Source organism: Habropoda laboriosa, unplaced genomic scaffold (genome assembly GCF_001263275.1).
Source record: "Habropoda laboriosa isolate 0110345459 unplaced genomic scaffold, ASM126327v1 scaffold473, whole genome shotgun sequence".
NCBI classification, from domain to species: domain Eukaryota; kingdom Metazoa; phylum Arthropoda; class Insecta; order Hymenoptera; family Apidae; genus Habropoda; species Habropoda laboriosa.
The window spans coordinates 29,426-57,384 of record NW_017100562.1 but is presented as its reverse complement, the minus strand read 5'-3'; the positions used below and the strand labels follow the sequence as shown (position 1 = coordinate 57,384).

Here is a 27,959-nt window from a genome sequence, read left to right as displayed (position 1 = left end):
ATGGTGAATTGGAATCATAAGAGAAACTTATTTATTTGTCACTAAGGTTTCTTTTTAATGGATATGACGTAACAATGGATTGCAATGGGATTTTATTAGGAATTGTTTGCTTTTCAGGTTATAAAATGCATACTGGGAATTGATTTTGTTACATTTGGTATCAATTCGAGTCGATCACACTCGATCGTTAGTCGATGAGTGGAGAGTCTAAATCCTGTTAATGGCGCAGGGGATCATACTCATTAATCGTGGATTACAACGGTCCTCCAAATAGCCGCGCGACTGGCGTTAAATAAACGGGCGTGACGAGGTATAACGACGTAAGAATGAAATGGAATTTTTCTCTGAAGGATTAAAAAGTTACATCACCTGGTAATTGGCAGAAAAATGTCGTAACGATTTTTCATATATCAACGAAGGGCGTTAAAGAAAGGATACATTTTTTGGAATTTTATAAACAACAGACAGTATTCTTTATTTGTCTCAATCATTGTGAAAGTAATTTTGTAGCAGCAGTACTTGGGTAACTTAAAATCGTAACTTACAATATAAAAAGTATCTTTAGGACTATTTACATGTCCTCCGTATCACTGTCTGAATCTTCCGCCATTGCTTGTTTCGCTTTAGCCTCAGCCTCGGCCTTTACATCCGCTGGAATACGCTCGTGCCTTCCGTTAGTATGCTCACCTACCCAGCTCATTTCCAACTCAAACTGTTTGTCCTTCAATTCATCGTGAACAAGATAGATTATACGTGCGGCTTCCTTTACTAAATCATGGCAGGTCATATCTGACAACTTCAACTTTTCTATTTCTGTCTTCGCAGACTGTTTTGCTTTACCTATATAATGACATTTTTCAGTGAATAATAGAAAATACTAAAGATATTGGAGAAATAGTCACATATAGATGAATTTTTACCAATAGCACAACCGTAATATCCATGAGAAACTCCAGATGGATCTATCATATACATGGCTGGTCCGTCATGTTCATAAGCACCAAGAATTACAGAGCAGCCGTAAGGCCTCACTGCTGAATACAGAGTATAAGCATGCATGTACATGGAAACTCTTTCATTTAGGTATTTCAAAGGGATACCAACTCCATATTGGGACTTATAGCTCGATGCTTCAGACATAGAGATCTCTACGATTTGTGCAGCATCAGAAATCAGGCCAGAAACAGCAATACCAACGTGCTTGTCTACATTGAATATTCTTTTGTTTGTACCAGGCTCAAAGAGCTTTGACGTAACAATCTTTTCGACAGCAAATACAATGCCATCCTTTCCTCGTAATCCTATGACTGTTCTGTAAGTGAAACGAAATAATTTGCAAATGTATAAATGAAACTTTAAAAGGAATACCGAAGTTACTGAGAAAATGTTACCTACCCGCCGTTTTCAACGGCTTTCTGTGCGTATTCCACTTGAAATACGCGTCCGTCCGGTGAAAATTGAGAAGCGGACAAGTCATACTGCAAATCACAAAGAGGTTAGATTTCATTATCGTTCATAATCACCAGTTTTCTGTAGTTTCGTTTAAATTAATACGCAAGATATTTACCCCTGTACCTATGGAACTCATTTTTCACTCACTCGTAAATATAAATGTGGTAATACTTTTAGAGGCAAAAATTGTTTATATGCTCGAATGGCATGAATAGGCGAAAATCAATAATTGATCGTCAGCGCCGTGTGTTTGCAGGTTAGGTTAGGTGTCGAACCGACGGTCTGACATCTGACGACGACTCGGGAAGTTTTCAATATTATTCAAACGTTCGCAATGTTTACGCGTAGTGTCTTTGATGTAATCACGAAATAACATAGAAAGAAAACAGGTAACATAATGTTTAACATTTCAATCGAACATTTTATTACACTTCAGATTAAGATTTCTTCTTCAGACTTGATGTATATTACTTTATTTTTCAACATTTCTACTATTTATAGGAACAGGCTGTCAAAGAACACTAACATGGCGTAGGGGGTACAAGGTCGACGTTACGTAGAAGGATTGTTGTTAACTTCGGAGGACAGAAGATGGAAAAACAGGTAAGACTCTTGTTAATATATCAAAAATATATAATGAGTAAGTTGCATGGGTATTTAAATAGAATTAAGTAATAAAATCTTGATCATAAAAGGCGTAGTTGTACAATGTAAATACATAAGTACCCTCCGAATACATCTTAAACATGCTTTTATGACATTTATATCTTGAAATAACCTATAAAGTTTGAAAAAAAAAAAGGTAGTCAAGGGATAGTAAGGGATATTTTGTAGTATGTGAAGAGAATAAGAATTGTTGGATTGGGATAATTAAAATCATAGAATGGAACTTTGACTAGAAATTAGTGTTAGAAGGCTGTATATATGAACAAAGTGATTTACTCAGTGGGTACGACAATTGTCTCATAATCCAACGGTCTCGAGTTCGATTCTCAGGTTGCTTCTTCACAAATTTTTTTCTTCTAAAAATTACCTAAATAAAATATATCCATTGCTGTAATATTAGGGTACGTGTTCATCTGAGAGATTTTTCACGATAGTTGCTCTTCGAGAGTACTCTCAAATTGTGTATATCCAGCTCTCTACCTGCGCGCTCTCAATACAGTGTGTATGAGTACCCTGATAAATTGGTCTCTCGAGAGCAACTCGCGCGATAGTTCTATTTTCAAATGGACAAACAGGTACCCAATAGTGGTCACCATTACTATTTAAAAAAAAAATTAAAACACTTCAAGTAAAAAGAAAGTAATTAAAAGAGCGGTGAAAAAGAAATTTTAAAATTAATAAAACAAAGGAGAGAAGGTGTGTGCGAATAAAAAGATAACTCAATTAATACTACAACTTCTGTAAGAGTACTGAAAACAAAATTAAAATATGTTTACGGTCATTTCCTTTCTTCTCGCAAAAAATTCTTAATATTCTCCTTCTTGCAGGTATATTCAGGCGGACAGCTATTCTTAATGCCGTATTCGATGGCTTTGCTGAATTCCCCTATTGTTTGTTTGTATTTCCCTTCAACTGGCGAACTTCTAAAAAGAAAAAATTAAATATTCAGTTATATAAAAGTGACTGTATATGCTCGAAAAAATTAATCCTTACGCAACAAAATAGAAATTACGTAGTTACGTACTGGGGTAGCAATTTCATCGTTTCGATGATCATTTCTGCGGCTCCCAGGTATTCTTTCGCTACATGAGGTTCTTCACAGGCTGCTCTATAGAGGCACGTATCTCCCATTAGGTATCCCAGTGCCAGTGTAACCTCTCCTTCAGATACCAAATTTTCTGCAAAGAAATCGTTCCTTTTGTTGATTCAAAATATAACACAAAATTAAGGTAATCATAAAGAAAGAAACCTTCATCTAATTCACGTCCTTTGTAGCCATGGTTTCCTAAATATCCTGCTCCAAACACGACTGCTTTTAGTACCAGAAGTAGCAACAAATTTGACAAATTTAAATTCAGTACCTGTAGCATTCCATTTATCTCAAGTTATTCTGACAATTTATTCGAAAATTTATTCTAAATCTTGTCACCACTTACCTGACTATTAGTTGACGATCTTTGTACAAGTTCCTTCGCGATCTCCATCAACATAGAACCACCGTACTTCTTGGTACTCGTCTCCTTGTGTAAATCCCGATTGTCGTCCGCGTTTCTCGCAAGAACTCCATAACTCACCAACCCCACAAGAATCAAAATCCTCCCGCTCAGCATCATCCTCTGCTAATTCAACAATCTTCACCACAAACGACAAAAAAAATTAACTCTTTTCTTTATTAAGCTGCAAACTTTTTGCACGATCTGTTTAAATAAAACGGTCCATCGTGTGAAAATTAATTTATAATAAGAGACGAGCTGATACGGTAGAGGAAAGTCGCGTGTTTCTCGACGCGAGGAATCAGAGTGACATCGCAGCCGATGAGGACAGTGATTTTTATAAGGAGGCATTTTACTTTACCAGCAAACCGTAAAGCCTGTTCGTTTTTATCTGTGTGCATCAAAGCAGACGGTGGCCAGTGTCTCTTTGTTTTCTCCCATTGTGACGCATGCACGATTGTTAATAACGATTATTAGCAAGGATCTCCGTTGGACTTTCCTTCGACCACGTTGACGGAAATAAGCGGTGAAAGCTCGGGAACTTTTACTCGATGAGGAGTCGCGATGCATTGGTAACGATTAGCAGCGCTCCTAAACTTTTCTTCGCTAATTAGAAAAAATTCAACGTGACCTTTTTAGACGAGAATCTTTATCAACGTGTTGATTGCCATTTTTAAGTCACAGTGGAATTTTGTTGGTTCAAATTTTCTTTAGTTGGAATTTCTCTGTCTTTTGAAATTTGTCTTTCACAATTTTTTGTCGACTTTTATCACAGGTATTTTGAAAAGTGATAATTGAAAGAAAATTAAGTTAATAAATAATACTTCAATCTTCAACGATGAATAATTTATATGTTCTGAAAATGTAAAGCTTTAAATGAAAATATTAGCAATTTTCAATTGTTACATAGAATCAAATAGCAAGTGTTGTAAATATTTAAATTGCCACTTTCGAGGGTTCGTTTTGGAAAGATCGCATAATTGATGATGATAAGTGAGCAACAGTACCTATAACATTTGTGACAATTTGTGCGCGTCTATAGGAAGAATTGACGGTTCGTGGACATAGGCCTGATAAAATATTCATTGATGGCGTGTCTGCGACTCGTCCATAAGCAATCGACTACAAATGAGCTTAAAGCTGTTCAAGTATGCACCCAAAGTTCTTAGAAAAGAGGGAACGGAGGGAAGAAAAAAAATACTATCTTCGAGCTTTCTCGTAGAATCTTCTTAATACTTAATGATTTCATCGTTTTCGATCTTGTTTAACTTTTCGTCGTGTGCTCCTACCCTTGAATTTCTTATTCTACGAAGGTGTAATTTATCGTTTGTGACGAATTTCAACGAGACTTGACCGCAATAAAATATTTTTTATTTCGATAGAGGAAAATTTCTCAATAATCACAGAGTCGTCTCTTTATATTTCATTGCGTATAGAACAGAAACATAACCTTTTCCCACCGAGGTTTTTAAAATCTACAAAAGTAAATATTTTCAAGTTAATCATTTTATTACAATTTATGATTCGTAATAAATATTTTTATACGCGTGTTTTACCAGAAAGAAAGAAATGTAAAAGTATTCTTCAGTTTAGAGTCACGAGGAAAATTTATTTATTTCTTCACAGATACTTCTTTTTTAATAGATCAATCGAAACATTTTATTGTCAAATTGCATCGTGCAATTTGTAATACTCGTAAAGTTTAGTATAATAAAATTGTACTTACCTGTGAATACAGCATCAGAGTGAAAGTAGCAAATCTACCTGCAGTGATTTGTAGAGGTAACCTGGCTCGTCGCATGATAATTAGTAGCAACTTTGCATTTTTCGGAGACAAATTGTACCATTCAGAATCGTATGCCGCGTTAGCTATTTCAACGCTCTGAAAAGTGAAGAATTTTTAATGACAACTTGCAATAAAAGTATTAACATTATCATTTACCTCAACGGAAAGCCTTTCACCCACGTAACAATACAAGAATAATTGTAGCATCACGTAAACCACGTAGAACAGCAAAAAGAGAATTTGGAAAATCATGTTTTCATCTATTTCCTCGTCAATTGACTACAAATCAAAATTCGTGAAAAATATGATATTTGGATTATTATCATTTTTTTTTTTTTAGTTTTCTATAAATTTCGTAAGAGACGTATACTTTTCGTACCATGACTGCTTGGAAACACTGGAAGCATAGCTGAACGGTACAACCGAGCATCTGAATCAGAAGCATCATATTGAAACAACGCTCTATCGTTTCTGCGAACCTTAGACACGCATACGATGCAATTAATAATTTTCACGAAATAATCTGAGATCTGTGTTCCTCTCACAGCTCATCTACTAGCCTCTGTCAATTATAAATACCGAAGAATACATAAAATAAAGAAAGTCGAAAACCAAAGTGAAGAAGAATATTTCGTGTTTCACTTTTGAATAATTCACAGCTTCACTTTCTAATTCATATCGCTCTGATTATCGTTAGATCGTTCAAAACTCGTCGAAAAATTCTCAACATTCGCAAAATGCAAATAAATTTTTCTTAATAAAATTTATTGATAAATTTTCAACATCATCAAAATGCAAATCAATTTTTCTCAATAAAATTTATCGAAAAATTCTCAACATCTGCAAAATACAAATAAATTTTTCTCAATAAAATTCAATGAAAAAGTCACAACATCAGCAAAATGCAAATCAATTTTTCTTAATAAAATTCATTGAAAAATTTTCAATATCAGCAAAATGCAAATAAATGTTTTTTTTGTAGTTATTTAAGGTCGCATCAACCACGTACATATGTATATGGCTGATTAGCGACTTAATGTTTAGGTTCACAGTTTGTTGTACATTATGGTATGCTTTAGATAGTTCAGTAAGTTCTGAATCGATTTGTGGTCCCTCAGATTGTCACATAAGGTGGGTCTTACATTGAATTTTGTATCTGGTGTAGTGGATGATGATGTGCTCCACTGTCAGATGAATTTTGCACTGTTCACATATCGGGAATTTGTCTCTGTTGAGAAGGTACCAGTGGGTAAATTTTGCGTGGCCAATTTTTATCCTTGAGATGACGACTTGATCACGTCTTGGTAGGATACGATCGGTAGTCTTCTTAAAGAAGTCCTTTGAAGTAGTTGTTAGTCGAGGTTTAGCTAGGTAAGTAGTTCCATGTTGTATTCCAATTTTCTTCTATTTCGTGTTTTAGGTTAAAAAGTAAAGTTTCGGAGTGTAGGTTATTGTTATAGTGGTTAGGGGTTGATGAGTTGGCTGCTTTGTCTGCACTATCGTTCTCTGCGATGCTCACGTGAGAGAGGATCCAGATAATTTCTTTGGATAGATTTGGCATATGATGTTTGGTATTCTTGAATGATATGGTCGTTTGCCCATTGGTTTTGGATTAATGAGATGGCTTTTATGGAGTCACAAAAGATAGCAAACTTTTTGCTTTGATCAGTAGTGGTGAGAGTAATGGCGTGGCTTAGCGCAATAAGCTCGCAGACAAGGATAGGTGTTTCTTGGCGGAGTTTATTTTTTATTGCCAGTTGGTCACAGATTAATGCATATCCAAAGCCGTTTTGTGCTTGGAGCTGTCTATACATATATACATATGAATGGCTGGCTTGTGACAAAGGGCACTTTACCTTAATTTTGCTGGAGGGGAATGTATATATTTATTTAAAATGAATTTAATATGAAATTCTACCGGTTCGTCTTACGCACAATCATCTTTTAAAACCAGTTTGTAAAAATATCTGGCACAGTGGTGGGCACTTGGGTGAGTTCGTTTTTTGAGATGCAAAGGCGTTTCAGGTGTTTGGTTTGAAGATGGTTTGGTATATAAACGGGATTTTGCGGAGAAGAAGCGATTTTGATTGCAAATTTAATGCTTAAATATTTTCTTACGATCTGTTGTGGAGGTTCAGATGCTTCACTGAGGATATCATTTATTGAGCTGGTTCGAAAGGCGTCGATTGCTATTCTAAGTGCATTATTATGTATGTATAGAATCCAGTTTCTTTAATACATATATTGGAGTTTGCAGACTGTAGACGATTGATCCGTAGTCGAGTTTAGATTTCATTATTGTTTTGTAGATTAGTAGCAGGGTTTTTAGTTTGACGATGTGGGGTTTCCACGTCAGTTGAGAGCCAAAGGTTAGTCCTAGTAGCTTGATAGAGGATGTTTTCCGTAGTGCTTGGTTATTGAGCGTTAGTTTAATGCTTATGGGGGTTCAATTTCTGTTGAAAGTAATTATTTTCGATTTGGTACTGGAGAATTTAAAGTCTGAAGTGAGTTCATTCTTGCAGTTTGTTCAGTGCTTCTTGAAGTTGTGTCTGAATAGTGTGGAGGTTTCTTCCTTTGCAAATTAAGGTTAGGTCGTCAGCGAATAGGAGTCCTTTGACCGGGTTTATTATGTTGTCCAAAATGTAATTTATAGCAATCAGAAGTAGGGATACGCTTAGAACAGATCCTTGGGGCAGGCCACTGTCCAGGATTCTGGAAGAGGAAATGGTGTTATTGGCTCGTACTTTGATGGTTCTAATGGATAGGAAGTTACTGATGAAGTTAAAGATATTTCTTTTGAGGTCGTATTTTTGTAGGATTATTAGAGTTCGGTTTCTCCAGACCATATCATAGGCTTTTTCAATATCAAAACATACTGCAGTTGCGTACTGTTTGTTGGCGTCACACATGGTTATCTCAAGGTTTATGAGATGATCATAGGTGGAGTGGAACTGTCGGAAGCCGCTTTGGTATTTGGAGCTTAAAAGTCTTTCTTCTATGAACCACCGAAGTTTGAGGTTGACAACTTTCTTCATTAATTTGCAGATTGCGTTGGTTTAGAGCCGGTTAGAGACGATTGGCCGATAGCTGTTGGGCTAGGTTAGGTTTTTTCCTGGTTTCAAGCTGGGAATAATTACAGTTTCCCTCCATCTGGTAGGGAAAAGGTTATGAGTCCAAATGTAGTTGAAGAGAATAAATTTTTCTCAATAAAATTCATTGAAAAATTCACATCAGCAAAATGCTAATAAATTTTTCTCAACAAAATTCATCGAAAAATTCTTGTTGGGTTATAATAAATGGAGAACTTTTCGTATTTAACCAAAGTTCTATTTAAAGTATTTAAAATATGTATATATGAGCCGTTTATTTTGATAGTGGTGTAAGTCCATTTTTAAAAATATCGAGATTATGTATGAATTGCACGTAAAACATATTATTAAATTTTACCATGATATATCATAGACCAAAACATTTTAAAAACATAAAATTATCACCTGTATACAAAACTTTTATACCCATAACCTCAGCTAAATATAAAGATATCAGTGAAATAAAAGATTAAAATTTTTGAAAATATAATATAGTGTTTTGGAAAAACCTTGAATTCTAAGCAATTAAATATGATTTAAGTGACATTATTGAAAATTTGACAATTTTGATAGTGGTGTAGGTCCATTTGTGGTCACAAAGTCCCAATTTTTCTTCACGCTATGGCGGCCAGCTGTAGTGCAGAAGCAAGCATTTGCCGCGCGGACGACAAACACGGTTTATGACGTGAGCGCTAGCAAAGCTATTTTTGAGAAAACCGTTTTAGTCTGCTTAATGTTTAGTAAATCTAACAATGCATGTTTTCGTAGAAACTTTCACCAACGGCCTCAATAGCAATTTATCATGTCATAAACCAAGGGTTGCCGAAAGGTCCGCGTACGGGTCTAGAGGCCCAGGCCACATGTCTCAAAGTACCGGACCTGGAGGAAAATCCTCCGCGTTGCCAAATGCGCTACAGCGGACAATACGCCCCCACCATAATTCGCCGTAATTCGCCGCGGTCCTGGAAAAAGCGCGCAAAGGACTAGCGGCGGGTTAAGGACAAAATTCCTGATTGGTTACAACCAATACGTTGGGGGTAACCAATCAGGAAAAAGAAGATGGTTAGGAAGAAACTCGCGAGGTGACTGGAAAGCAGTCAGTGGGCAGTCAAGTGTGAACCTCGCGAGCCAGCTATTCAATAAAAATTTTAAAAGAACTGACTGTGTGGCTACTAAGCAACCCAGTTACACGCACAATCCTCAATCCATTAACACGTTGACTGCCACGGTGGTCATCGGTGACCGGAGTGCTTCAAATGTTTATAATTGTAAAAGTTGAATGAACATTGACAGTTAACGAATTTTGAACATCATCGCTGATTAGAGAATACTTTGAAATAAAATATGCACTATTCGACAATTCAAAATTTTTACTAGAAGATCAAAAATGAGAGATTAATTTTTATCAAATCTTCTATCTACCGGTGTATTGTATTAAAGCATTTCAAACATAGATGCGGCTGATCGATACAATCTGGGCAGTATGTGGTAACCTTTTTGGTCCGATTTTTACCAAGCTTTGTTCCAAAACTTGCAAAATTTTTTTCATAACATTCTTTGCAAAATTTTCGCACCAGGTATGCCGGCCCTTCCTTTTTTCGCATCTCATGCCGTAATTTTCTTCGGTTAGATATATTGGATGGCCCTGGTGTAAATAAATATCCCAAAATAGTTATCAAGCGTCATCGGGTGCACCAAGGCGCCACGTTGGCCACCCGTGGCCACCAGAGAGATAAACGCCCCATGGGTAAGAATGCTGTCTTATACAACCATATTTATTATTATTTTGCCATTATATGCTTAGAATAATGCCCCATGGGTAAGAATGTTGTCTTATACAACCATATTTATTATTATTTTGCCATTATATGCTTAGAATAAAAAAAATACTTTCGTCTAATGCGATTTCGGCGTGGCAGTCAACGTGTTAAAACCCTTTCAAAGCAATTCCGATATATTTTATATACCTCAAAAGTTTCAATATTTGTCACCACAAAAACATAAAGTGAGACTACTAGTGATCGTTAATATTTTTAAGTCGATTAAAACGCGAACCCTTAAATATCTCAATATTTAGGAAAATGTACTTACACCACTATCAAAATAAACGGCTCAAATGTCCTACGTTGCATGTGTCTCACTTTTCTTGGTCGGAATCAAGACGCCACCCATAGCCAAAGCTGCGTTGGCGTCGGTCATATTAAGACCCATTGATATCTATTTAGAGGCGGGAGTTTTCGCATTTTTCCGACACTTCCTCTTATCAATGTGTCGGTATGAATCTATTCTAGGTTTAATAACTGAACAAGCGTTCTTTGGACATGAATTTACACTCTGTTCAGTTGCTGTAAAAGTTTTAGTGTAATGGCCACTAATGTCTGTGAATTTATTCTTTTCATTGCTCATACGCATGATTGCTCCATTATCCAAATACCAAGTATGTATTCGCATTTTTGCAATAATTGTTGAAAGCAATGGCTGTCGTCGCATCGTTTTCCATATTTTTATTAAATTTCTTTTTAGTCACAAATGCATGATCGTAATCCGGATCTCTGTTTGCTGCATCATCATAGTCTCCTCTTCTCGTTTCCTCTTCTATGAGCTTTATTTTCAAGGACTCGAGCTTCGGCATCTCGTCACGTGACTCGATGGCGATTGCAAAGTTTTCGTACTCTGTCGGTGTCGAGCTCAGCAACATTGCCGACACCAATTCGCCTGGAATTTTTATCCCTACTTCTTCAAGCTGCTCGGTTTTGTGTTAGAAGTTGCTAATATACTGCGTCATCGTTTGATGCGGTTTTTTCTTTACTCTATATAACTGTTTATAAAGTGCAGGACCTCTGGACTCATGCAATCTTTCTCAGGATTCCCAAGCCTCACTCGATGTTTCAGCTCTTTTAACATGGTTCAGCTGATTTTCCTCTACACTTAATAAAATCAAGTCCTTCTTTGTCAAGTGTATTTTGTTCGGTTTTTGTCTCACTTTCATTCATGCAGGACCACAGTTCGTTATATACATACATATGTACTAAGAGACTTCTTATTTGGATTTTCCACGATTCGTAATTTTTCTCTCCAGGCTTCTGAATCTGTCTCGGATTCAACGAGGCTATTTTTCTTTTCCTCTCTTTTTTCGTTTCAGCGTTCTCATGTTTATTTAATTATCATTTATTTATTTGTACACTGGGCCCATAACACTTGTACTTAACAAAAGTTGTATTTACAGTATTTAAAATATGCATATATATACTTATGTATATGAACGTCGCACGTGTCTCACTTTTCTTGACCGGAATCAAGACGTTACCTATAAACAAAGCCGCGTTAGCGTCGGCGTCGGTCATAGAGGACCCATTGATATTTAGACGCGGAAGCCTTCGCATTTTTTCGACAATTCTCAACATCAGCAAAATACAAATAAATTTTTGTCAATAAAATTCATCGAAAAATTCACATCAGCACAATGCAAATCAGTTTTTCTTAATAAAATTCATTGAAAAATTTTCAACATCATCAAAATGCAAATCAATGTTTCCTAATAAAATTCATTGAAAAATTCACAACATCAGCACAATGCAAATAGATTTTTATCAATAAAATTCATCGAAAAATTCACAACATCAGCAAAATACAAATAAATCTTTGTCAATAAAATTCATCGAAAAATTCTCAACATCGTCAAAATTCAAATAAATTTTTCTCAACATCAGCAGAATGTAAAAGAAATTTTCACAAATAAATATTTCCAGTGCAATGATACGAACCTGTTAAGATATTCGTGTTTCTGCACGATTTTCCCCAACTTCGCCTGTAATGTTACTTTATCGCATGCTTGAAGCTTACCGAATTCGTTTCTCAAATTCGAAAGTTGTCCACAAACGTGCAGAATTAACATTACAATGAAAGTATCGACGGCTGTGTATGTGGTGGCTGCATAAAAAGCAGCTATGATTTGAGCAATCACTGTAAATTCGTAATTTGGACTGACATCGCTGTCGTAAGGGAAATAAGCACGGAAGAGTAGTCTGGTGCCGCTGTACTTCCTGGTGAGGAATCGTAGAAATATATAAGTGATGACCACAATGTGACATAACACTGTGCTGCTTATTATAGTCTTTCTGGTGATCCTTGCGATGTTACTCATGGTGTCTAGATCATCTTTTTTCGATACTGTGCTCCAATCGTCGGCCATGCATTTCAGCAGAGATTTCAGTGCTTGGAAATGAAGAAAGTGACGGTTACATTATGTCTTACGATTAGGCAATTTCTTAATAATATTTTTTTCATTCAATAGAAGCTTATCTTGTAAACAGTGCTGGAATTGAATTTTATTTAATTTAAAATATAGAAATGTGATATTTTGATAGGAAAAATTGGAATATGAAATTTTTTAATTTGTTCTTGGCTGAAAAATTTGTGGATTTTCTTTCTTCTTTTTTCCCTTTTTTTTTTTTTATTCATTGTATATTTATAAGTTTATTTTGAATTAAATTGAAGTTAAGTAGTATTTGTTCGTATATGATATTTACGTTTGCCGTTGATCCAAAAAGCGATGGTCTTCAGAAGGGAAATAGTGATTGTTATGTTACCCATGGATAGATTCTCTACCACTAAATTAAAATCACCCCAGATGAATGAAAGATTGATCGTTTGTGGGACACAAACGAAGAGAAACATCATGAGAACTGGTATTAGAGCTAGGTAACTCGATGGTTGGTTCCATTTTCTTTCCTCTGGCCAGATTCCCATGAACCTCATGGTGTAATGGTTCCAACCGTACACATACTTCAAATCTATCATTATAAAACATTAAAAATAAAACTTCAATATTTTTTTCAATTTACGAATAGAAGTCTCTATTTGAAAAATTATAATTTTTCAGCTCATTGTAAGACACTGAAAGATCATTGAGTTTGTGTACAATGTCTTCACGACGTTTACGAGTTACTAGGTTATAAATTAAAAAAAAAAGCCATTTTTTCAATAATATTTTATTGTATCAATTAAGAAATTATTGAAACTGGTGTCTTTGTGCAAACGTACACTGCCGCTCAAAAGTTTGGAGCACTATTCGTTATTCAGACAAAAGCCTTTTCATACAAACATGTGCAATAAATTTTGCATACACAAGTATGATGTAAGATTGAAACTGAAATTATAATCCGACTGAGCTCTTATGGGATGAACTGGACAGAAATATAAAATAAATGCCCAACATCTAAAGCAGATCTGTAGAAATATTTGTAAGAAGCTTGGAGGAATACTAAACCGGAAAGAATTGAAAAATTAATTTCCAGAATAATAAAATTATGTGAAGCGGTCGTATTTCGCCCCCAAAAAACACTTTCCTAAATTTGTATTGTTTTTCTAATAAATAAGTACAAAATAATGATGATGGGTACTGTTTCACTAACAATAATATTTTCAATAAAACATTTACTTACTTAAGGGAAACTTTATTTGTTTCGAACTCACAACATGCTCCAAACTTTCGAGCGGCAGTATACACAACGAATTTTCAACCCCGATTTTCCCCAAAACTAAAACTCGGATGAAAAAATTTTATTCTATATATTTTTTTAAATATTTCATAAGGAATCACCTCGCGCCTATTGATACATAACTTTCCTGCGCACCTTGTACATATAAAGAAATTTTTGTTTGATAAAAATTCACCTGGTTGAACATCCATCGAGGCCTCTTTTCCGTGACTGAATTCACCTTTTCTCATATTTAAAAGCTATTCCAACAGTTTTCTCAGCGCATGCTCTCCTTGTGCATTAAGAGTGTGCATCGAGATATCAATTATTCACGAATGTGAAGTTCACAGTTCTCAAGTATACGCTTGAATGGAAGCTAATATTAGTGTGGCTGTTACAAATATTCATACGTAATTATTCATAACCTCGTTGAGAATTCCTCGTTGAGGAAACGTACTATTCTGTCTTGAACTGGCGTTATATTCACCAGTGAAAAAAATACTTCAATTTAATCATCGTCAGAAGTACAATTATCACTGGATATTAATTTTTAAAAGTTTATCTAAACAGTTAACACAATATTTAAAAATCTTACGAAGCATAAAATTCATTGATTATGTATAAAGGGTATACCAAAAAGGTTGGGGACAAACTTTAGGAGCATCTAGTGGGTACTCATCAAAAGAAGTAAAAAAGTCTTAATAAAGATGGGTTCAAAAACCATTAGTTTCGAAGTTACGAGGTGTTTTCTGTTATAAACTTGTAACGGAATAACAAACTCTGTTCCATATTTATCTGAAACCTATCCAAAGAAAAGTAAACACAATCGTAGTAATATTATGTAAATAAACATATGACATCATTCAGCAATCTTAAACACAAGAATGTACTTTGACGTTTTAGTATTACAGCGTTTGCACGCGTGCGTAGATATTCTTCACTTTATTTGATGATTCGTTTTTGCTCAAATTCCGAAATGGCACCAGAGCAAAAAAATACCTCGGATCTTTTAACGTGTGCGTGCTTCTATGAAAAAATGTGCCGAAGTGTGTATTGAAATGAATACCTACCAGAATGCATAATAAAAAATATACGTTCCCATTTAAAAACTTAAACATGACCTTTACAAGGCAGTTCGAGGTCATTGCAAGGTCAAAACAATACCAGAACAATATGTCGCCCTCTATGTCCTATAACTTTCGTCTGAAATATTTTTTTATACCATTCATAATTTTCGAGATACCTCCGTGTTCTGAGATAAACCGGACATGCTGTATGTAGCATGTTGCAGAAGTGATGTGTTACCGACAAAAACATCTCGTAACTCCGAAACTAATGGTTTTTGAACCCATGTTTATTAAGACTTTGTTGCTTGTTTTAACGAGTTCTATGTACATGCTCCCAAAGTTTGTTCCGAACTTTTGTGAACACCCCGTATAAAATTGGGACTTTGAACTTGTGCAATTTTAAGTTTAACTAATTTTAGAATTTAAGTCGGACGAGATCCTTAGATTTTTATAAATTTATCCAAATAGTTAATACAGTATTTAAAAATGTTACGAAGCGTAAAATTGATCGACTATGAGATATACAAAAATTGGAATTTCAATTTGTTCAATTTTAGGTTTAAATAGTTCGAAAATTAGTCCGACGAAATGATCAAGTGTTTATAGTCCGACAAACCTAAAGTTTAAGAAGTGAAAACCTAAGAAGTAAGTAAACCTAAAGAAGCCTCTGACGTCACGGCCTAGCAAAATGGAGGCAAAAGAGGCGGTTCAAGTCATCCCCACTACTCTTGGGTCTTACACTGCAGGCCCTTGAGGGGAAGTTGCGTTGTAAGTAAATGGTTTAGACAAACGAATTTAAGTCAGCTGTCGATAGTGTAACACGCTGATAAAAGAACCTACGTTGGCGCGTAAGATATATTTAATAGCGCAGACGTTAATTTCTAAGCGACTCATACACAATAAATTGTTATTGTAAAGGAAATGTATTAATATTTTTTAACAGCTAGAAAACTGAAATGTAAATATTTTTTTCCTATTCCTGAATAATAAAAGTAGATTTTGGCGCATTAAAAACTTGCTTAAGGAGCTAAAAAATTTCTGGCTGTAATGAAAAATAGCGTGCCACCAGAGACCGACAGCCACTTTTTACAGTCAATAAAAGCCATCAAACAGCCACTATTTAATGTTAAAATTTTGAAAAATTTGACAAAATCAGACGACATGTCGTCACTTTAACCGTAATATTTCGGTTTTGTTTAAAGATAATATTTCGACCTTGGGCTCATTTCATAGCAATAAACATAGCAATAATCGCTGCTAAAGTTTCAATTGCTAATTCGATACTGTTCCCACTCGTAGAATAATTTTGAAGAAATACCACTGGATTGCTTGAATTTTAACCTGTACAATAAGCTTATCGAAATAATAGAGAAATTTTGGGAACATGGGATAAAAAAATAAAGTTTACCATGATGCACGTCGTTTGGCGTCGCGCAGGCATCTGTTCGCCTGTTTATGGTGTCTGCGCGACGTAAACTGTCTTTTTTTTTTCGAGCGCTTGAAAATATCATTCCAGTCAATTATCGACTGCTCATCTGTTTACCGACTGCTTGAACGAGACCCGATCGTCATCTATTGTTCATAGAAGAGTAAGTGCGATAGCCTTATTCTATCCCTATTGGCCTACTAACAGCGAGCCGTCGCAAGTTCCCCTACATCTCCCACTTTTAGGCCCTGTGTGACGTTAGAGGCTTCACTTTAGGTTTGTTGGACAGTACATCTTTCTATTTTACATGAGTGTTAGTATTTATTGAAATAATTTCCCACTTTTGTGTAAAAATATTATTAGAAAAGATCATAGTTCTAACAGAAATTATACTTTTCTCCAGTTTTTCGAAATGGAGAGCGAACAGTGGGTGAAGGACGAGGAAAATAGTCTTCGAAGGAGACAGTGCTTTGTGTCTACAATATGTGAGTACATATTAATATCATTTTTATATCGTAAGGATATTGGTGTAAGACATATTTTCTATTAGATATCAAAATATTTATTGGATACTCAGTGTGACATCGATAAACGGTCATTTCAGTGCGTTTTGTTTCTATCGACCGCGAACGGGAATGGTTGTATAATAAAGTATCAGTTCTCTTCGACCAGTCTGTCTTTCATAGCTAGCAACACGGAAAGATATCCAGCAGACGTTTTTAAAACCTGACAAAATATCGTTTTAAATTCTTTCTATGTTTATCGGGGAGAATATTTTATAGTTCAAGCGATAATTCGACTCACAGCGTTAAACAGCTCGAGAGAAAAGGGACTGAATTTTCCAGCGGTTATTTGAAAGGACACTTGCGCGCGACATATCACGATAACTAACGAAACAGCATGCTTCGGTGGTAAATCGTACCAGTTACAGTCGTATGCAGATTGGCCAATTCCAGTACTCTAAAAATTGCAAATTTTGCAAATGTAAGTATTGAAAATACTGGAAGGTTCAGAGTAATTTCAGAGTAATATTAAAATATGGAAAAGTTCACTGTTCAAGGAGTCTGAGTGTAAATTACAAAAATAACAACTTAACAAATTAAATATTAAATTGAACATTGGCAAAATATCTCGCCTTCTCAAAGATACATTCCTTACATTTAACCCTTTGAGCAGTGAATTTTTTTACGTATTTACACCTTTCAGTAGTGAGTTTCTTCACATACTTACACGTTTTTTCTGTTTAATCTAACATACAAAGGGCAGACATATAAATTGGTAGTACTTTGACGCAAAATTCAAAATGTATATGTACACTGCCATTCATGACTGCTACGACACCCATTATGTTTTACGAAATTAACCCAATTAACCCAAATTAAATTGCCTCACCAAAGTTAGTACCATAAATCAGTAAAAATACAGGATGAGCTACGTAAAGTATAACAATCGAATATTATCAAAAATATTCGTAATGCGTAAAAATATTGCTAGGAAGAATTGATGTATTTTTTGGGAGCACAGTTTCCGGTGTAATTTAATTTCTTGTACGCGAAGATGTCAAGGACAGTTCAAGGTCATCACCATTTTTTTTATAGCGAGACTGTATATTTTTCAAAATATCTAAGTGTACACTCGAGACAAGTTCAATTACTATAGCAGGGTCGCTTACGAGGTTGCTCTACGCGAAGTGATCAGACAAATTGGAGCACGGAATAGAGGCCACGCCTACTTGAGCAACGATCCTGTGGTGGGGGAACTGTATGAATGTAGTAGCGATCACCCGACTTAAGAGTGAGAACTATGCTTCGAAAACAGGCACGTGTTGAAAGAAGTAACCGATAGTACGAAATGCTTTACGAACGTATCAACACATGCCTACCTACGACCCCGCACTCCTACCACTACCGTTTCTCTCCACTTCTTTTACGTCTGCCGACATCATTTGCTCCGCCCACTGCTCTCAGCTCTGCTCGCGTGGTAAAACAGAAACGGCTGTACGAACGATCTGGAACTACTTATAATCATCAAGAAATTAAATTACACCGAAAACTGTTCCCCTTAAAATACATCAATTCTTCCACGCTTTACGTGGCCCACCGTGTATACGGGGTGTTACATTTAAACGAAAACTGTGAAATTATGAAAAACATTTTCTTAGAAAAGTTGTTCGGCATATAGGGAGATATTAGATAATTTTTCTGTAGGTGCAGCAGTGGGGGAGATATTCAAAGTTAAGTTAATTTTTTTAAATAAAACGCTATATCTTTCTATTCTTAATATTATAGCGTTTGGTGAAACGAATTGAACGAAGTGCCACGTTAAATCATTTCATTTTATGGAAAGTTGTAAAATCATAGAGTATTTGTATTAGTAGCACAGTCAAGTAGGATCTAGCTGGTCGAAAGCATGCGACACATTAACCTGACTCCCCGATTCTTCGCTACTTTTCGATTTTTCATAAAACGAAATGACTTTCTGTGGCACACGGTTGAATTCGTCTCAACAAACGCTACCATACTATGAATAAAAAAATACAAGGTTCCATTTAAAAAAAATTAACTTGACTTTGATATCTCCCTCATTACTACATATACAGGAAAATTATTTACACCACATAATGTGCTCCTTTATACCAAACAGCTTTTGTAAGAACATTATCTCCATAGCTTCAATTCCTCGTGAGATATTCCACCGTTCTCGTTTAAATGTAATGTTATACTACGAGATTCCAGACTGAATAACTTTTGTTAGGATCTTGATAATTTTGTAACGACTGTTTATGTTTGCTTCACATTCAGTAAGTATCCTAATATGTACATACGAATGGGAGTGTATCTATATGTTCAGGTTGTCCTGAATTATCTGTGCTTCAGCAGACAGTGAACGTGTTAATCGTTGCAAGTGTTTACCGTGATATTTACAGTACTTAAGATAATCGAAGTATTTAGAGTATCTTGAATACTTTTAAAATATATATCTGTTTAGAGCACTCACTTGTCCAAGAAGTGTTTCGCCCACGTAGCAATAAATAAATAGATGTAACATGGTATAGGTCACGTGTGAGATAAAAAATATTACTCCAATAATCGGTACATCCTCTTGCTCCTGATTAACAGACTATAATAAAAGGAACAACGTAACAAAATCAATTCATTCCATGCAACTACTTCTAATAATTCTTACTTAACAATAATAATAATAATAATATGTAAAAGTTAAATATTTAACAATAGTCGATCAACTTGAACACACGGTCATCATGCGATATCCAGTCATACAGAGCATGGCGGTGCACATTAAAGTTTGAACGAGCAGCATGATGTTGAAGCAATCTTCCACTATCACAGCGTACCTTTTAAAAAATATATTTCCTCAACTACTTCCCCCTCTTTCATAAATTAATTAGCAAATAATCTTCCAACTTTTTAAACAACATTTTTCCTTAACACGTTCTACGGCACACGTTGAACTTTCCATCCGCCCGTTTGATACTTCAGTCTTGTTAGCAGGACTCTAAAACGAAGGTGAACAGTCGTCCTAAAATATTGATTTACAGAAAGAAATATTGACAGTATTGAATTCTTGACGCTATTTCGCTTGGGCAGTTCAGTCGAGAAATACTCTTTTTCGTTAAACGAAAGTTCCACTTTCGAAAAATCGTGCAACATCGTGGGTCACCGTAGGTCACGTGACAGCGTGGGCCATTGTGTACCGCCATGTGGCACACTGTGACATCGTGGGTCATCGTGTACCATTGTGTACCACCATGTATCACAGTATGCCATCGTGTACCATTAGTGGTACATGTGACACAGAACGTGTTAAAAAAATATCTCCTGCTTTTTCACACAACGAATCGTTATAAAAAAAAATCGTATTCATTCACCTGAACAATTGATTCTGCCTGTGCACAATGTATCCTAATCGTTCTTGGAACTTGCTGTAGTTGTCTTTTATTGTCGTGTTAGCAAGATTCTCGAGGGCAATGCGGAGAACAGTTAATTGGCCGCATATGTGTAACACGAGAACAGCGACGAACGTATCGAAGCAGGAATAACATATCGCGCTCAACACTGTCCCCACAAATTGTCCAAGCCAAGTAATTTCGTAATTAGGACTTTTATTCGTGTCGTATGGAAATGTGGCCGGGATAAGTAGTCCTCCTACGTTGAACTCCGAGGTGTTTTGCATGCTGCTCCAAATTTGAAGTGACAAGAAGGCCAAAACCATGACATACGTCAGGATAGAACAGACTATGGATATCATTCGACTAATTTTCGCGGTCTTCAGCATCGTGTGGCGATCCACCTCCGGGATTGGTTCCGCCCAGTCGTCGAATATTTGGCTCATTAAGAATACTAGCGCTAGAGACGTGTGAATTGTGAAAATCAGTTTGTTTGGATGTTGATAAATTTGGGAGATACATATCGATAATCACCGTTTCATTGAGGAGAATATTAATATTTCGTATGAGAGAAAATTAAGAAATACGAATTTGTGTAGTACATTAATTGGAGCGACATTAATTTGGCAAATATTAATTATTACTCTTCAATTGAGAGAAACGTTAATATTCTATTGGATGTTGATAAAGTTGGGAACTGTTGGTAATCGGTTTCATTAATTGGGGAAAATATTAATATTTGATATTAGGGAGATATTCGTTTGGCAAATATTAATAACTACTTCTTGATTGAGAGAAATATTAATATTGGATTAATTCGAAGGAAAATATATGTAATTACCTTTTCTACGATAACGCAGAATGATTTGCTTGCCCAATGAGAAGAGCATCGGTATGTTGACCGACAGATTCTCTATCACCTCGTCCAAATTCGTCGATTTTAATACCAAATGCGTCATTTGGGGAGCGCATATGAAGACAACCGTTATCAAAGTCGTGAACCAGAATATAAAGTTAGACGCGAATCGTGACAGGTTAGACATCTTTCTCGGTTCTGGCCACACGCCAAGTACAGATAAACTGAAACGATTCCATCCCATAGCAAAATCCATTTCAACGATTCAATAATTACAAGTATCGAACAATTGTCAGATCATAAATCAAATGCTTGGAAAGAAACAAAAATACAATATTGTGCAACTTTTAAATTTCTATCTCAAGAACCGCTCATTTTGAGATACGAAAATGAGGAAAATCTACGAACATGTATTTTCCAAAATATAGAAATGATTAATTAAAAAATTTCAAGTGTTTCACGTATAAAAAAAATATTTTGTTTATCCTCGATGTGTTATTCGATTACTTTCCTCGACGTGGATATTTCGACAACTGATCCTCCAGATCGCGCGCAACCCTTTCGTGTCGCTCATTACGCATTCTCCACCCTGTCACAGAAATCTTTTCCCATCGAAACTTTTAATAACCGCAATCTGAAAGTTGTGCAAGCAAAGGAAACCCATAATTCGTACTCTTCTATTTTGTTTGACGGAACCTAACAGAAAAACCAATCTCATCAATATTGAACACGCTGAATTGCCGTAAGAAACTTCTACACGTGCAGAGTTTTCTCTTCGTGCCATAGGAAGTGTTTCTTTCACGCGATATTCATCGTAAATTTGTACTTTCTTTGATACGGGATGAAATGTGATCGGGTAAGAAGTTTGTGAAAAATGTTCGATATGTGGCGGGTACGTCACTGCCAACAAGCCCTTACCGAACCTTGTTCTATTCTTCCACGCGAGTTTCTCTTTTCCAACTTCTTCAGATTTTTAGTTTCCGTTCTTTTGTCTCTCTCCGGGTTAAGACTTGTCTTCGTCCTCGAGTGGCCTAAGAAGCGCACATGTGGCATCCAGGTTCGCACGAGGACGAACGGCCCCGCTTTCTACAAATTTTCCGTTTCCACCACTTTCTCTACTCCTATCTTTATCTATCGCTACTCCTGTCTCCCTGTCCTAACAATATAAAAACCCAGTACACCTACACCTTAGTTCAGTTTTTCCTTTATCAACCATTGAGACGTACCCGCCGAACCGCACTTAGATCTTAATAAATTGAGGTGAAAACAGTGCAACGGCGTTCCTCACCCACCTCAGATATATTCAGAGTTAAATTGTGGATGGTGGTGAATTATTACAAGGAACATCATGGCGTGCTGGAATTATGATACTCATCTTTGGGAATAATTTTAAGAGAACTTGCAATATTCAATTCATTCTAAGTAATTGATGGTACATATGTCTGTTGTTTCTGTATTTTCTTTGTTAAATGAAGAAGTTCAATCGCTACCTGTAACTGTGAGGAGAACTGAAAGATATCCCATTGCTGTTTTCAGAATCTGAAATAAAATTGTGAAATATATTTTTTCTTTTTTGTATCTACTTTCATCTACTTTGGAAAATGAATATTTATCGGGCTTACAGTACTGAACATTTCCATGGAGAAGGTACTGAATTTTCCTGCAGTCAAGCAAAGTGGACGAGCGGTTCTGTGCATGATAAATAAAAGGCACTTGGCTTCTGGAGGTGAGACGTTGTACCAGTTTGACTCGTAAGCGGAATTGCTCATTTCTCTGCTCTGAAATATACCACATAATTTCTCTTATTTTCCACTCCCTCGTTAATCAGTATATTTCTTGCTTCAGTACAACGTAATTATGGTATTTCGAAAGCAAGGATTTTCTCTTCGCCAAATTTCCTTTACAAAACTTTTCCCTTCTCTCTTTCTATCACTGGAATAAATTAAACGATAGACGAGAAATGAGAGACAGGAAAATTTACATAGAACGAATTTCAGCGGATGTAGAAATTTGTGCGTTAAAACCCGTCAAAGCACTCTCGTTTAATCAGAATTAAATCGCTTCAAAACATGTAAATACTATTTAGATAGGAGGCATATTCGGTTCTTGTATGCATGTGTAAATATTGAAACGTAACTGTCGATTTTCAATTTGCATCGAAGATGAGACAAAAGGGTATTTCGCGACACAGTTATGAATATGTTGATTGAGTCCGCGAAACGCGGTACTTGCATGTGTGAGTAGCATCTCTCCTATGTAACAATAAATGTAGATGTGTACAAGGATGAAGCATACGAACAGCACGAAGAAAAGCAATTGCACGTTGAATATTCCTTTCTCGTTTTCTAGTATCACCTGTGTAATTAACGACATCCTTCTTGCCTTACGTCATTCAGAGAAAACAGTAGACAGTACATAGAAAAACTTACATCGAAGAATAAAAAGCCTTGAAAGCATATTTCGACGGTACAGAGCAGCATCTGAATTAATAGCAATGTGTTGAAACAATCCTCGATCATAGTTGCGAACCTTTAATGAGAAAAATTGTCGTAAGATCGTTACCAAAGGTTGGGGTATTGGGATATTCGAGTTTTAGAACGCTAGAGTAATGAAGTATTATAATATCGAGGCATTAAGATATTGGGAATTAAAGTATTGAGTATTTGGGGTATTGAATATTTGGAGTATTGGGTATTTGAGTGTTGGATATTTGGAGTATTGGGTATTTGAGTGTTGGATATTTAGAGTATTGGGTATTTGGAAGTTTGGTTATTTGGAATATTGAATATTTGGAGTCTTGGGTATTTGGAAGTTTGGTTATTTGGAATATGGGATATTTGGAGTCTTGGATATTTGGAGTATTGGGTATTTGGAGTATTGGGATACTAAGTATTTCAGGGTATTGAAATACTTATATATGTATATATTTTGGAGTATTAAGATCATGAAGTATTGAAATATGGGAGTTGCGGAGTATCGAGTTATTGAAGTATTTGAGTATTGGAAGTATAGGGGTAGTGGTAGAGTGTCGAGTTATTGAAGTATTGGTACATTGGGTGGTACAGAAGCATTTGTGTATTAGGGTATTGAAGTATTGAAATATCCGAGGTATTGTAGTATTGGAATAATTGGATGGTTATGAAATATTTGGATATTGAGTACTGAAGTATTGAAAAATGAGAGTAGTGGAGCATCAAGATATTGAAGCATTTGGGTATTGGGTGTTCCGCAGCGTACCCACGGTTCAGCTTTCCTTTTTTCTTTTCTTTTTTTTTTCTTGCCGTTTATACGGCTCTTCGGGTGGCTAGCAATAACCCACGGTTCAGCTTTCCTTTTTTCTTTTCTTTTTTTTTTCTTGCCGTTTATACGGCTCTTCGAGTGGCTAGCAATATGTACAAGGGACCATATCCGAAATGCAAATTGCTGGCACGTTTATGATACGCAAGTCGGTACAGCCGTTTTTGAGAGTTGGTTCCTTTCTAATCCTCTAAATGGTATCTTTCAGAGTTTTTTCGTCCTCAACGGCTAATTGCAGGTATCGTAAACATGAATTTCCAAAGGGCCCCGAGACCGGACCCAGTGGCCATTGACCAGGTCATGTCTCGGGACCCAAGCCTGGCGGAAATTCCACCACGTTGCCAAATTGTCAATTATAACGCCTTCCACCCCCACTGACACTGTCTAGTCCGCACGGACTGCGTTTCGAGCGCACGGAATAGGTAGATGTCAATGGATTCATCATTCGATTGGCTTAGCCAATTACCAATCAGGTGACTAGACTGACCCCCGATTTTCCCCGGCCCGGAAAATTTGCGACGACGGAAGTCTACGAAAATTAGAAAAGCAGTTAAGATCAGAACTTTCACCAAGACACACTCAACTAAACAGAACACTACTCACTACCAAATAGAATAAATATATTGTTTGTTAAAACGCATTCCTACAATTTAATCATCCTTCTCACGCGAAATCGTGGTAAGGAATTTCGGGTCAACGCGGTGTTGAATAATCGAGTCAAAGATTTACGACCCTTGTAGGCGCGAACTGCTACGGTCCGTGCCTCATCGCGGTGTCTCGCAAACATTGGGTGATACTGAAATATTTGATTATTGCAGTATTGAAATGGGAGAACATCCAAAGTATTGTAGTGTTGGAATATTAGGTGGCACTGAAATATTTGGGTATTTGGTTATTGTACAATTATTGTCATTTTGATATCGGAGCACCAAGGTATTGAATCACCGGAAGCACTGCAGAATGAAGGTATTGTAAGAACCGAGGAAAACAAATGGGGGCCCAAGCAAGAATCGGACCCACTTCGTCTATAGGCGCCCTCGATTACTCCTCGTTGTTATTACTCCTATTGAAGAGTGTGAAGGTCCCATTCTCACAATATTGGATTATTGCAATATCGGACTGTCTTAATATTTGAGCACTAACGTATTGAATTATCGAAGCTTCGCGACTTTGCATTATCGAGATATTATAATACTGAAATATTGGACTGCCCACATGAAATACTTAATTACTCTGAAAATTCTTCAAAATTATTCACCAATTTAGATGCTCATGCCTCTCTATGATCAAAACCAGCTCCTTCTGAATCTCATCCACGCTTCTGGTCTTCTTCTCGTCATCCATCAGCCTTCGTAATTTCTGTCTCAGTATCTCAAATTGTCCGCATATGTGCATTATCAGCATCGCGATAAATGTATCCACGGTGGTGTAACTGATAACAGCGGAATACGCTGCGAGCACTTGGCCAAAATTGGTCGACAGTAGTACCCCTATTGGACGAATATCGAAGGGAAAATAGCCAGGGTACAGGAGCAGACGATCCTGTTTCTGGTTTGCCCTATCAAGCTGGTAGATGATCCACGCTCGAAGACTTAGATAAACAGTGACCATGGTCAAGGTTAATACTGAGCACCAGATGGAAATTTGTTTCGCAAATTTGGCTCTCTTCAACATGGTCTCCTTCTCCTCCTTGGTCCTTGAGGTTTTCCAATCGTCGTAGAAGGATTTTATAACGGGCTTGAAAGCTTTGTTAAAATGAAAAATTCTTCTTTCCCTTGTTTCCTTTTACTTTATTTCGTCTTTTATACGTACCATCTCTGTGATGCCAGGCGATAATCAGTTTCATCATGGCGTTTATGCCGGGAATATTAGCCGTGGACAGATTTTCCGTGACCAATCCAAGGTCTCCCCATATGAAAAGTAGATTCACGCTCTGAGGTCCGGTTCCAAAAAATATTATCACAAAAATGAACAGCAAAGCCTTGAAATTCGGCCATCGTTGATCAGATCTGCTCGGTTCTGGCCAAATTCCAACCAGTTCCATGTTCCAACGGTTCCATCCAAGTGCTACCTTCAAACCTGAAGTAATTGTCTATAGTTTTCTAGCGAATTAGACGAAATTTAATTTTTTTAAATAAATAGGTTAGACGGTATCTGAGGTTTGAAAAAATGGAATTTTCTTTTTTGCTTAAACTCATAGTTCATACCTTTAAAAATATAATTTAAATAGCATTAATGAAAAACTTCGATGGTTTTACGCGATTAAAGTCAATTTAATGAAGTACGTCACCAGTAATTGAAACTTTAAACGCGTTCTCCTTAGAATGATATTTTTAAGGACGGTGTTGTCCATAAAATTTACTTGAAATTGTCACAAAATACAGCCTGTTATATGATCAGAAGAAGCACATAATATTTTTGCAATACATTTAGTAATTTGCATTGTAGTGCCGCCATTTTGTAAAGAAATTGAACGAAAAAAATATTTTCACATTCTTTAAGGATAATACAATAAAATCCTTATGAAATGTTTTCGATGGAGTCGATTATTTTCTTTAAAAAAAATGCTAAAGTTAGGTATCATTTTCAGGCCTCGGGGAGGTGGTCGAACGTCTTAAATCAAATCAACGTATCCGGTGAATTTTTATTTCTAAACTCTTTATTTTATTCCTCGACTATCTTCAACTTTCTACCTTTTTTCTATTTGATTTATGAACATTATTCAACTTAGAAAAGGGGAACAGCTGTCTTACATTTAATTCTTAAGATCTGTCCTTCATTTTTAATTCATTATTTAATTCCTTTCATTCAAAGCCGAATAAGCATGGTAAAAGTGCCCCTAAACCAAATGAAACGCCAATAAAATTTTAGCCCTCTACCCCTATTATTAGGGTAGTTATCGACTTAAACATCATTTTCATTTCATACTTGATTTCTTTTGTTCTATCCGATGAAAAATTACAAAAAAAATCTGAGATACTATAGCCAGAATGTTACATATCGGAGAATTTTTTCAGATTTTTTGAATGAAAAATATATTTTTAAAAAATTATATAACATTTGAAATGCTAATTTTTTATTGAAGTTATCAAATGACAACATTTATATTGCTACAGTAGAAACTGCCTGTTATGTTTATTATTTAGAAATTTTTTCAGATGTTTTGGAAGCCTGCGTCATAGTTAGAAAAATTAAAAACCACTATTTTTTATCGTTCCGTGCACGTAACAGTGACCTTTAGTAACAGCAAGAGGTGTTTAAATTAAAAAAAAATATATGATTACACTCTTTGAAATTCTACCTACAAAATGAGCCCTTTCGCAGGATGGAGAGTTTATCGAGCAATGACACCTTGTTCATAAATAATCGTCGAGCAAAGAAGCTGACATCTATAAATCAAGTTGCAATTAAAACGATGTTGCAAAAGGGCTAATTTTCAA

At 36.0% G+C, this 27,959-nt stretch overlaps 5 protein-coding genes across 5 annotated transcripts; all 5 read right to left on the bottom strand.

The window, feature by feature from the left end:
* Positions 1–514: 514 nt before the first annotated feature.
* LOC108576619 (proteasome subunit alpha type-3) lies at positions 515–1,662 on the bottom strand. Its single transcript, XM_017939641.1, has 4 exons — positions 1,568–1,662; positions 1,396–1,478; positions 921–1,312; positions 515–840 (listed from the first exon to the last, which is right to left on the bottom strand). The coding sequence occupies exons 1-4, from the start codon at positions 1,586–1,588 to the stop codon at positions 572–574; spliced, it is 765 nt and encodes a 254-aa protein (XP_017795130.1). The 5' UTR covers positions 1,589–1,662; the 3' UTR covers positions 515–571.
* Positions 1,663–2,896: 1,234 nt separating this feature from the next.
* On the bottom strand, positions 2,897–3,731 carry LOC108576620. Its single transcript, XM_017939642.1, has 4 exons — positions 3,555–3,731; positions 3,368–3,479; positions 3,143–3,296; positions 2,897–3,041 (listed from the first exon to the last, which is right to left on the bottom strand). The coding sequence occupies exons 1-4, from the start codon at positions 3,729–3,731 to the stop codon at positions 2,897–2,899; spliced, it is 588 nt and encodes a 195-aa protein (XP_017795131.1).
* A 1,280-nt stretch (positions 3,732–5,011) lies between these two features.
* On the bottom strand, positions 5,012–14,217 carry LOC108576617 (odorant receptor 67c-like). The gene is made up of 7 exons (XM_017939639.1): positions 14,163–14,217; positions 13,016–13,279; positions 12,251–12,701; positions 5,777–5,876; positions 5,554–5,676; positions 5,338–5,493; positions 5,012–5,086 (listed from the first exon to the last, which is right to left on the bottom strand). The coding sequence occupies exons 1-7, from the start codon at positions 14,215–14,217 to the stop codon at positions 5,012–5,014; spliced, it is 1,224 nt and encodes a 407-aa protein (XP_017795128.1).
* Positions 14,218–17,113: 2,896 nt separating this feature from the next.
* Positions 17,114–21,478, bottom strand: LOC108576616 (odorant receptor 4-like). Its single transcript, XM_017939637.1, has 6 exons — positions 21,208–21,478; positions 20,349–20,826; positions 19,715–19,814; positions 19,457–19,579; positions 17,264–17,419; positions 17,114–17,185 (listed from the first exon to the last, which is right to left on the bottom strand). Exons 1-6 carry the CDS (start codon positions 21,476–21,478, stop codon positions 17,114–17,116), a joined length of 1,200 nt encoding a protein of 399 aa, XP_017795126.1.
* Positions 21,479–22,692: 1,214 nt separating this feature from the next.
* LOC108576615 (odorant receptor 9a-like) lies at positions 22,693–26,563 on the bottom strand. Its single transcript, XM_017939636.1, has 5 exons — positions 26,332–26,563; positions 25,778–26,264; positions 23,652–23,751; positions 22,845–23,000; positions 22,693–22,761 (listed from the first exon to the last, which is right to left on the bottom strand). Exons 1-5 carry the CDS (start codon positions 26,561–26,563, stop codon positions 22,702–22,704), a joined length of 1,035 nt encoding a protein of 344 aa, XP_017795125.1. The 3' UTR covers positions 22,693–22,701.
* Positions 26,564–27,959: the final 1,396 nt, after the last annotated feature.